The sequence below is a fragment of the Cibotium barometz genome, chromosome 21 (assembly GCF_041138505.1).
Source record: "Cibotium barometz isolate CiBa-2024 chromosome 21, ASM4113850v1, whole genome shotgun sequence".
Taxonomy (NCBI): Eukaryota; Viridiplantae; Streptophyta; class Polypodiopsida; order Cyatheales; family Cibotiaceae; genus Cibotium; species Cibotium barometz.
In genome coordinates, this window is record NC_141066.1 from 23,837,529 (window position 1) to 23,849,099 (window position 11,571).

The 11,571-nt window shown below is 44.8% G+C and overlaps 1 protein-coding gene and 1 long non-coding RNA gene across 2 annotated transcripts; one reads left to right on the forward strand and one right to left on the reverse strand.

The window, feature by feature from the left end:
* Positions 1-4,183: 4,183 nt before the first annotated feature.
* LOC147626976 (uncharacterized) lies at positions 4,184-6,062 on the reverse strand. The gene is made up of 2 exons (XR_015268433.1): positions 5,925-6,062; positions 4,184-4,257 (listed from the first exon to the last, which is right to left on the reverse strand). It is a non-coding gene; the product is annotated as an uncharacterized LOC147626976 (long non-coding RNA).
* On the forward strand, positions 5,849-8,645 carry LOC147626977 (pentatricopeptide repeat-containing protein At1g11290, chloroplastic-like). Its single transcript, XM_086815547.1, has 2 exons — positions 5,849-8,444; positions 8,521-8,645. The coding sequence occupies exon 1, from the start codon at positions 5,946-5,948 to the stop codon at positions 7,893-7,895; it is 1,950 nt and encodes a 649-aa protein (XP_086671673.1). The 5' UTR covers positions 5,849-5,945; the 3' UTR covers positions 7,896-8,444; positions 8,521-8,645.
* Positions 8,646-11,571: the final 2,926 nt, after the last annotated feature.

An 11,571-nucleotide genomic window follows, 5' to 3' on the forward strand; every position in this document is an offset into this window, starting at 1 on the left:
TCTACTATAATTAGAAAGACTTGACTTTCGTGTAGATATACATGGCAGGCATGCGTCTCAAGAAGCTCACGAGCAACACGGCCCCAGTGGAGCAACCTCTGTCTCTTTCTTCGTCGCTTCCTCCTTCTAAGTCCATTGGCCCTGTGACCCTGTCCATTTGAATGGGCAAGTTTGCAGAGTCTCAAGAGTATCAATTAGCCGTAGGGGTGGTTGTGAAAAGCGTAGGCTTTCTGTCTCTCTCGCAAACTCCACATAGTCACAGGAGAAGGCCAGCGACACCAAGAGGATGACGAAGGTTGTACTCTCAGAGACCTTCTCGTTGAGCCAAACCCTGGTCCGCAAGGCGGAAATCTTGATTGGATGGCCCTGTCGTGGAGCGAGAATCATTACTCCAATGTCTCCGCCATGCAGCCAAACCCTAATCGAGTAGTTCTGCTATGAAGCGCTTTAAGTAAACGCTATCTGGGAAAGCCCAAGGGGATGGTGGCAAAGATAGTCGGGAAGGTGGAGGGGCCGCCAAGAGGGTGGTGGCGGAGATTGTCGCGATGCTGCTTAGTAGCCATAAAGTTATCCTATAATAAGGTGACGAAATCGCCTTATTAATACAACACTAACAAAAAGTGTGAATATACAACACCCCTATCTGGGAAAGCCCAAGGGGGTGGTGGCGAAGATAGTTGCGAAGGTGGAGGGGGCGCCAAGGGGGTGAAGAGGGTGGTGGCGGAGATTGTCGAGATGCTGCTTAGCACTAACAAAAAGTGTGAATACACAACACTAACAAAAAGTGTGAAGATACATTCATGTGAATAAGATTCAATTGTTGTGGAAAAATGCATGCAAATTTGTAATACGACCTAGAACTACCCTCGTCCTTGACGGATAGAGAATGGAGGAAAATTGGGTCACGGCCCTTGATCCCATGCCTACCTAATAAGGGTTTTTTTATGACCGCGTGGGAGATAGTGCTGAGGGCTTCACACGCGGGTGTGTGTTTCACATGTCCATTGCGTAAGCTTCAGAGACCGCATTGCCTGCCTCTGCCTCTGCGATGGGCCAATGCCATGAGTGAAAAATGTAGCTACTATTGTAAGCTATAAATGCATGGGGAAGATAGAGCTTAAAAATTCGACATATCTTGCACACAACTTCAAATCCTTCTTAGTCAATATATAACAATACTTTTTGCTGAGAATTAGCAAGCTTATAGGGTTAATAGTTCAATGCCTCAATATATGACAATACTTTTTGGTAAGCTCATAGGGTTTGACAATTCAATGTCATGTAATCTTTTCCTAGAGGAGAAGGGGACAGTTGGGAGCCCTTTTCGAAGTCACGATTTGGCTAGTCAACATCTTTCATAATGGAATCTGAACGAGACATTAGATAGGTATGTGTAGGAGTCAAATTCTCAATACGATAGGGACGAGCGGTTTAGTTGAATAATCATAAGCTCGATGGCAACATTCATGTGAATATGCACCCAAAATGTTTTTCTCTCGTTAATTAATTAGTTTACCCATGGAGGAATTTTTTTTCTTCTAAGGTGCATTAATGGCTAATAACTAACATTTTATGAGTGAATTAGAAATAGTTGATTTTGGATATTTCTACTATAATTAGAAAGACTTGACTTTCGTGTAGATATACATGGCAGGCATGCGTCTCAAGAAGCTCACGAGCAACACAGCCCCAGTGGAGCAACCTCTGTCTCTTTCTTCGTCGCTTCCTCCTTCTAAGTCCACTGGCCCTGTGACCCTGTCCATTTGAATGGGCAAGTTTGCAGAGTCTCAAGAGTATCAATTAGCCATAGGGGTGGTTGTGAAAAGCGTAGGCTTTCTGTCTCTCTCGCAAACTCCACATAGTCACAGGAGAAGGCCAGCGACACCAAGAGGATGACGAAGGTTGTACTCTCAGAGACCTTCTCGTTGAGCCAAACCCTGGTCCGCAAGGCGGAAATCTTGATTGGATGGCCCTGTCGTGGAGCGAGAATCATTACTCCAATGTCTCCGCCATGCAGCCAAACCCTAATCGAGTAGTTCTGCTATGAAGCGCTTTAAGTAAACGCTATCTGGGAAAGCCCAAGGGGATGGTGGCAAAGATAGTCGGGAAGGTGGAGGGGCCGCCAAGAGGGTGGTGGCGGAGATTGTCGCGATGCTGCTTAGTAGCCATAAAGTTATCCTATAATAAGGTGACAAAATCGCCTTATTAATACAACACTAACAAAAAGTGTGAATATACAACACCCCTATCTGGGAAAGCCCAAGGGGGTGGTGGCGAAGATAGTTGCGAAGGTGGAGGGGGCGCCAAGGGGGTGAAGAGGGTGGTGGCGGAGATTGTCGAGATGCTGCTTAGCACTAACAAAAAGTGTGAATACACAACACTAACAAAAAGTGTGAAGATACATTCATGTGAATAAGATTCAATTGTTGTGGAAAAATGCATGCAAATTTGTAATACGACCTAGAACTACCCTCGTCCTTGACGGATAGAGAATGGAGGAAAATTGGGTCACGGCCCTTGATCCCATGCCTACCTAATAAGGGTTTTTTTATGACCGCGTGGGAGATAGTGCTGAGGGCTTCACACGCGGGTGTGTGTTTCACATGTCCATTGCGTAAGCTTCAGAGACCGCATTGCCTGCCTCTGCCTCTGCGATGGGCCAATGCCATGAGTGAAAAATGTAGCTACTATTGTAAGCTATAAATGCATGGGGAAGATAGAGCTTAAAAATTCAACATATCTTGCACACAACTTCAAATCCTTCTTAGTCAATATATAACAATACTTTTTGCTGAGAATTAGCAAGCTTATAAGGTTAATAGTTCAATGCCTCAATATATGACAATACTTTTTGGTAAGAATGAGCAAGCTCATAGGGTTTGACAATTCAATGTCATGTAATCTTTTCCTAGAGGAGAAGGGGACAGTTGGGAGCCCTTTTCGAAGTCACGATTTGGCTAGTCAACATCTTTCATAATGGAATCCGAACGAGACATTAGATAGGTATGTGTAGGAGTCAAATTCTCAATACGATAGGGACGAGCGGTTCAGTTGAATAATCATTAGCTCGATGGCAACATTCATGTGAATATGCACCCAAAATGTTTTTCTCTCGTTAATTAATTAGTTTACCCATGGAGGAATTTTTTTTCTTCTAAGGTGCATTAATGGCTAATAGCTAACATTTTATGAGTGAATTAGAAATAGTTGATTTTGGATATTTCTACTATAATTAGAAAGACTTGACTTTCGTGTAGATATACATGGCAGGCATGCGTCTCAAGAAGCTCACGAGCAACACAGCCCCAGTGGAGCAACCTCTGTCTCTTTCTTCGTCGCTTCCTCCTTCTAAGTCCACTGGCCCTGTGACCCTGTCCATTTGAATGGGCAAGTTTGCAGAGTCTCAAGAGTATCAATTAGCCGTAGGGGTGGTTGTGAAAAGCGTAGGCTTTCTGTCTCTCTCGCAAACTCCACATAGTCACAGGAGAAGGCCAGCGACACCAAGAGGATGACGAAGGTTGTACTCTCAGAGACCTTCTCGTTGAGCCAAACCCTGGTCCGCAAGGCGGAAATCTTGATTGGATGGCCCTGTCGTGGAGCGAGAATCATTACTCCAATGTCTCCGCCATGCAGCCAAACCCTAATCGAGTAGTTCTGCTATGAAGCGCTTTAAGTAAACGCTATCTGGGAAAGCCCAAGGGGATGGTGGCAAAGATAGTCGGGAAGGTGGAGGGGCCGCCAAGAGGGTGGTGGCGGAGATTGTCGCGATGCTGCTTAGTAGCCATAAAGTTATCCTATAATAAGGTGACGAAATCGCCTTATTAATACAACACTAACAAAAAGTGTGAATATACAACACCCCTATCTGGGAAAGCCCAAGGGGGTGGTGGCGAAGATAGTTGCGAAGGTGGAGGGGGCGCCAAGGGGGTGAAGAGGGTGGTGGCGGAGATTGTCGAGATGCTGCTTAGCACTAACAAAAAGTGTGAATACACAACACTAACAAAAAGTGTGAAGATACATTCATGTGAATAAGATTCAATTGTTGTGGAAAAATGCATGCAAATTTGTAATACGACCTAGAACTACCCTCGTCCTTGACGGATAGAGAATGGAGGAAAATTGGGTCACGGCCATTGATCCCATGCCTACCTAATAAGGGTTTTTTTATGACCGCGTGGGAGATAGTGCTGAGGGCTTCACACGCGGGTGTGTGTTTCACATGTCCATTGCGTAAGCTTCAGAGACCGCATTGCCTGCCTCTGCCTCTGCGATGGGCCAATGCCATGAGTGAAAAATGTAGCTACTATTGTAAGCTATAAATGCATGGGGAAGATAGAGCTTAAAAATTCGACATATCTTGCACACAACTTCAAATCCTTCTTAGTCAATATATAACAATACTTTTTGTTGAGAATTAGCAAGCTTATAGGGTTAATAGTTCAATGCCTCAATATATGACAATACTTTTTGGTAAGAATGAGCAAGCTCATAGGGTTTGACAATTCAATGTCATGTAATCTTTTCCTAGAGGAGAAGGGGATAGTTGGGAGCCGTTTTCGAAGTCACGATTTGGCTAGTCAACATCTTTCATAATGGAATCCGAACGAGACATGCTTAAAAAAACATTTAATTTAAGCATAAATAAAAATTTATGTGTTTTATCACCACAATTCATTAAAGAACTTCAATTGTAGGTATGTGTAGGAGTCAAATTCTCAATACGATAGGGACGAGCGGTTCAGTTGAATAATCATTAGCTCGATGGCAACATTCATGTGAATATGCACCCAAAATGTTTTTCTCTCGTTAATTAATTAGTTTACCCATGGAGGAATTTTTTTTCTTCTAAGGTGCATTAATGGCTAATAGCTAACATTTTATGAGTGAATTAGAAATAGTTGATTTTGGATATTTCTACTATAATTAGAAAGACTTGACTTTCGTGTAGATATACATGGCAGGCATGCGTCTCAAGAAGCTCACGAGCAACACGGCCCCAGTGGAGCAACCTCTGTCTCTTTCTTCGTCGCTTCCTCCTTCTAAGTCCACTGGCCCTGTGACCCTGTCCATTTGAATGGGCAAGTTTGCAGAGTCTCAAGAGTATCAATTAGCCGTAGGGGTGGTTGTGAAAAGCGTAGGCTTTCTGTCTCTCTCGCAAACTCCACACAGTCTCACAGGAGAAGGCCAGCGACACCAAGAGGATGACGAAGGTTGTACTCTCAGAGACCTTCTCGTTGAGCCAGGCGGAAATCTTGATTGGATGGCCCTATCGTGGAGCGAGAATCATTACTCTAGTGTCTCCGCCATGCAGCCAAACCCTAATCGAGTAGTTCTGCTATGAAGTGCTTTAAGTAAACGCTATTTGGGAAAGCCCAAGGGGATGGTGGCGAAGATAGTCGGGAAGGTGGAGGGGCCGCCAAGAGGGTGGTGGCGAAGATTGTCGAGATGCTGCTTAGTAGCCATAAAGTTATCCTATTAATAAGGTGACGAAATCGCCTTATTAATAAAAAGTGTGAATATACAACACCCCTATCTGGGAAAGCCCAAGGGGGTGGTGGCGAAGATAGTCGCGAAGGTGGAGGGGGCGCCAAAGGGGTGAAGAGGGTGGTGGAGGAGATTGTCGAGATGCTGCTTATTAGCACTAACAAAAAGTGTGAATACACAACACTAACAAAAAGTGTGAATATACATTCATGTGAATAAGATTCAATTGTTGGCATGCAGATTTGTAATACGACCTAGAACTTCTCTCGTCCTTGACGGATCGAGAATGGAGGAAAATTGGGTCACGGCCAGTGATCCCATGCCTACCTAATAAGGGTTTTTTATGACCGCGTGGGAGATAGTGCTGAGGGCTTCACACGCGGGTGTGTGTTTCACATGTCCATTGCGTAAGCTTCAGAGACCGCATTGCCTGCCTCTGCCTCTGCCTCTGCGATGGGCCAATGCTGTTGATACCAAAATGGCAGAAGAAAATTTTAAAAGACAGGGAGGTGCGGGCCAAGCTATTGCAGCAACGACATGCGCGCACGGTGCCGACTCAACCTGCACGAACAGGTAACCCAGTTGTTGGCGTTGGCAAGGGTTTAATTGATTTCTCAGCAGAGAGGGAGGATGGGAGGGAACGTTTACCCTCGTTTGAAGCCAAGAAGAGGGCTACTGCTGCTGAGCGCCCATTGCAGGAGGCCATAGCCAGTTTAGATCTGCAGAAGAACAACTGCTCGATCACCTTCTCTACATACACCTCTCTTCTGAAGGAATGCGGGATTGTACAGGCTCTCTCCGAGGGCCGTCGCGTCCATGGACATACCATAAGACGCAGTCTCGAGCGAGACACATTCATGGGGAACCTCCTCATTGACATGTACGGCAAGTGTGGATCCCTGCCAGATGCCCGTGTGACTTTCGACAAGATTCCCGCCCGCAACCTCTACTCATGGAACATAGTGATTTCTGCATATGCACATAATGGGCGTGGTGAAGAAGCTCTGAAGCTTTTCAAGCTTATGCTAGAAGAGGGCTTGCAACCTGATAAGTTCACATTTGCCAGCGCCCTTGGTGCAAGCTCAAGCTTGGCAGCTCTCCCTGAGGGTAGGCATATCCATGCCACCATACTTCATGGAGGTTTGGAGTTGGATGTCTACCTGGTCTCTGCCCTTGTGAACATGTATGGAAAATGTGGAAGCCTTGAAGATGCTCGTGGAATGTTTGATAAACTGTGCTGCAAGGATGCTGTCATATGGAATGCCATGATTACAACATATGCCCTGCATGGGCAGAACACAGAAGCCCTTCAACTCTACCATTGGATGCAGCATCACGGTGTGAAATATGAAAAGGTGACCTTCTTAAGTGCTTTAGGTGCCTGTTCGGGTTTGCTGATCTTGGCACATGGTAAGTTAGTACATGCTAGCATCACAGAGCAAGGGTTCGAGTCTGATCTCTCCATTGCTACTGCTCTTGTCAGTATGTACAGCAATTGTGGAAGCTTGGAGGATGCTCAAAGTGTCTTTGGAAGAATGTCGCAGCATGACTTGGTCTCTTGGAGTACAATGATCTCTGCAAATACGCAGCATGGAGAGGATAAGGAGGCTCTGTGCTTTTTCTCACAGATGCACCAGGAAGGAATGAAACCAGACAGAGTCTTGTTTGTGTCCATCTTTGGTGCATGTGCGAATCTTGCAGCCTTGGCACATGGCCGAGTAATTCACGCGAACGCCATAGAATGTGGGATGGAGTCGGATCTTGCTGTGGGGAATTCTCTGGTCAATATGTATGGGAAGTGTGGCAGCCTTGCAGACACTCAGCAGGTGTTTGACAGCATGTCTACACGCAATGTGATCTCATGGACTGCCATGATCGAAGTGCAGGCATATGCTGGCCATGCCATAGTTGCTCTTGAGCTTCTTTCTCAAATGCAAGCGCAAGGTGTGGCACCAAATGATGTCACCTTCGTCAACATTTTATCTGCATGTAGTCATGCAGGTCTAGTGGATGAAGGTTGTCACCACTTCAAGTCCATGATCCAAGATTATAAGATTCAGACCACGATGGAGCATTATTCTAGCATGATCGACCTTTTTGGAAGGGCTGGGCGGTTAGAGGAGGCAGAATTTGTCATCTACAAAATGTCAACTCAACCAAATGCTGTTATATGGGAGACCCTTCTTAGTGCCTGCAGAGTTCATGGTGATGTCAATCGAGGAAAACAAGCTGCAGAACGTGCAATTCTATTGGATTCACAGATTGCCTCACCGTATGTACTTTTGTCAAACATATATTCTGCTGAGGGGAGTTGGGATGATGCAGCAAAGGTTTGGAAGTTGATGTTTGAAAAAGGGTTGACGAATAGTCAGGAATCAGGATGCGATTTGATGTGGGTTCATGAATTATAAGAAGAGCACTCGTATCTATCAAATAGCTTCTAAAACCTGGTTGAAACCAAAGAATTCTCGTAATGTTTTTGCTATTTTGCTCTTCAATGTGACTAACCCGGCTCGAAAAGCAAAAAAACTCTTCAATGTGACTAAGTTACGAAAAAAATGCAGATCCACATGGATGGTAAAAGGGGTGAGTACAATGAGTGCATGAGTTACTCTCTTCCCACCTCTTGTGTTTGATAAGGCAGGGAATTGCAAGAGGATTGAGGCGCTAGCAAATCTTTTTCTAGAAGATTCTGCCAATAGCCTGCTTTGTGAGCTAGAACACATATAGGATTTTAGCAAGAATAGCACAAAATTTGATGACTTGCAAAGGAAACTAAATATGGAAAGAAAGGAGGAATTTTTTGACAAGCCTGTCTCAGATATGGTCCTCATATCTGGATAGTAGATTTGAAGATGTTCTAGATCCAGGTGGAGCATCAGACACGACTCTCCTCCACAATGCTTCTAAGATAAGCAAGAGGGGATGCCACATGCATCATCCGTACTACTAGGGATCAGGTATATTTTTTTTGGTGAGCGTTTTTTGGTGTTTAGGTGAGCGGTTTCTCTCTTTACACTTCCAAGTGTCTATCAGGTCTCTATGGTCTCGAACATTATGACTCATGGTGACAGTAGAGGAGAGAAGTGGATGGATACAAGAGCACTATACACATTGCAACTCATTTACAACTATCAATGCATATCAAGTTATAACTACCATTGCAACTCGTTTACAAAGTCACCATATTTTGATGTTAAACTTCAATTTTATATTCCCTAGAAAACTTACAAGGCCACAACATTACATGGCAAAACACTTACGTCTTTTTTGTCTACCCTAGCTTGCGAATAAAGGTGGAAACTTTAGCTCTCTTAGAGGGTCCTCCCTTGCCTCTTCAATGATGGCGAAAGCTCTTCACATCCCAATGGTTGAAGTTGCTTTCACCTCTATAGCATGTTCTTGTTTGCAAGGTCTACCGCTTGGCATGTTAGCAGGAGAGCTTCTCCACCATGCAAGGAAAAAAAAAAGAGTTAAGGTACTTTATACCTATATAAGAGGCGTCATGATGTGCATGGTAGGTGTGGTTGGCTGGTCAGGATCCAAGGTAGCACGCATTTGTTCTTTGCACCTAACAAATGCCTTCTCAAAATGAGACTTCTTGTAAGATTTCAAGGCATCCGTGATACCTACTCCAGAGTATTATGTGACTCTTTCATGCATGCCAGCTACTGTAGGTGAGTACGCCTCTAGCTTCGCGTACAATTTGAGCATAAACTCGGCCAATTGGAACCAGTACACATGACGATGGATCCACATGAAGAAGGCTTTGTCGGATGGCGGAATTTGTGCATCCCTCATAGCAAACTCGCCACCACCAGCCAATATGTCAAGTAGCCTACATTTCTTGCATTGTAAACAAGCATTAGGTTTCTAATAACTTTTTTAAAAAATGTACTGCATTAAGAGAGCTGAAGATATTACTCTTTTGAAACATGTGCTCGAGCAATCTCGGCTAGCTTCGATGTAATGAATTTTTTAGCCTTTTCACCCCACCCTTGGTACGAGATCACTTTTTTAAAGAACTCTTTTCCACAGTCGGGATTGGTAATTTGTGCAGCTCATGTCTCCTTTTAGTGAAGAGTGCCTTCGTCTCCTTAAGGACATCCCTATAGTTCTTGTCGAACAATTCTACATCCATCATGTATTCTCTACTCCCTCCCTCAGGCAAGCCAATGATCTTGGCCTCGAACGTGGCATCGAATTTCGACTGCAATGCGTTTATATTTATTTAAGAAACATACTTCGAATTGAAAACATTAAGAAATATATTTCGAAATCAAAACATACTGCAATGCACACACACCTTAAAAACTAATTATGACAAGAGTGCCATGGGAAGCTTCAACCACTTGGATCTGTTGGGTCCTCGATGAGTAAGCGCTTTTTGGGCCCATGCACGATCAGTATCACTAAACTTTGACAACAACGATTGTGGATCGGAAAGACCCACACGCTATATCATGAATATATCATGTGCCATTATGTTCGGCACATGAATGGTGGTGACCCTGAACAAGGAAAAAGATGACATACACAATATCTCTTCATTTCATATACACATTGTACAATGCACTTACTTATTAATCATGCGTAGCGCCAACAAGAACTCCGCCTCCTCTTCCTCAAGGAACTGGACCACTCTGCAATTCACCTTGGGAATCCTTTCTTTTTCGACTCGATTGGTATTCACCCATTCTTGCCAAGCTTTGAGTCGATGGTTTCCATCCCAAAAAACGAACATCTTGCCAACCATGTGTTTCCATCCTTCGATCTCCTCCAATATCGTGTCAAATTCACCTGACAATGATAGATCGTGGCCAGCTACACTTCGACGGTCAAATGGAATGGGGGCTTTACATGGGAATCCCTCTGAGACAATGAATGCCATCATAGTTGATTGGTACTTGCTCTCCTCGATGCTTCTGATCAACCCCTTAACAGAATCCTCGTTCATGCAAATTGTTGGGTTTGCAAGGAGGCAACAAAGTAGCACTCTAGAAAGGCGGTTTTGGTTGTCGACCAAGTGGTCCTCCACCCAATTTGTCGAGATGTGTTGATCAACCACTTGGCCAAACTCTCTTTCACAGACTCCTCTTCTTCTACAATTGTGGCACTACTGGTAACCACACAATTGTCGACAGCCGTTGAAGAACCAACTTCCATAGTCAGCTACAATTATGAGGTATTTGTCACCTCGTTTGATGTGGCCACTTGTGATATGCCCAAATCTTGTGAGAGAATGATCTCATCTTGCGATCCGGTGACTCTCCTTTTGTTTGCAGACGAATCCGTGGAGGCATTTTGTCTTGAATACGCATCCATATTACCATCAATACTTTTTAAACTAGTCTTTTGTCATTCAACATGTGATGTAATTATCTTAAATTAGTATTTAAACTGCATTAATTTTTTATTCCCAATTACATACATGATGCTATTGGAATTGTTATGCTATCCATATGAAGTCTACCTGGAGAACTTTGGTGTACTTGTTGAGACCACTTCCCACTGGTGCCGGCCACTTTGAACCATTGAGATCTCCACTATGTAGGAGGAATTAAAAAAGAGAGAGACGGTGGTTGTTGAGGAGTTAAGAGAGAGAGGGGATCGAGGGAAAGAGGAGGGCGAGAGAGAGAGAGAGAGAGAGAGAGAGAGAGAGAGAGAGAGGGGGAAAAGAGAGGAAGTGAGGGGGGAGAGAGAGAGAGGGCGAGTGAGGGGGACAAGAGGGGGAGATAGAGGGCGAGTGAGAGAGATGAGAGGAGGAGGCAAGAGGGGGGGAGCGAGAGGGAGGCAAGAGGGGGGGAGCGAGAGAGAGGCGAGAGGGGGGGAGGTGAGGGACTATTGAGGGCTTTTTGTGAGTCTTCAACAGCCATATGCAACGACTTAATAACCATTGCACAGCTGCCCACGTGGCCACTCAACGTGAGCCTACGTGGACCACATTGAGTGGCCACGTGGCTGGCCTGCATGGCCATCCGAGTGGCCAATGTGGCCATTGCCGCGTGCCATGCACGCGGCAAAGGCCATAGTCCTTGTGGCCTTTGCCACATGGGCCGCAAAGGCCATGAGGCTGCTGTGTGTAAT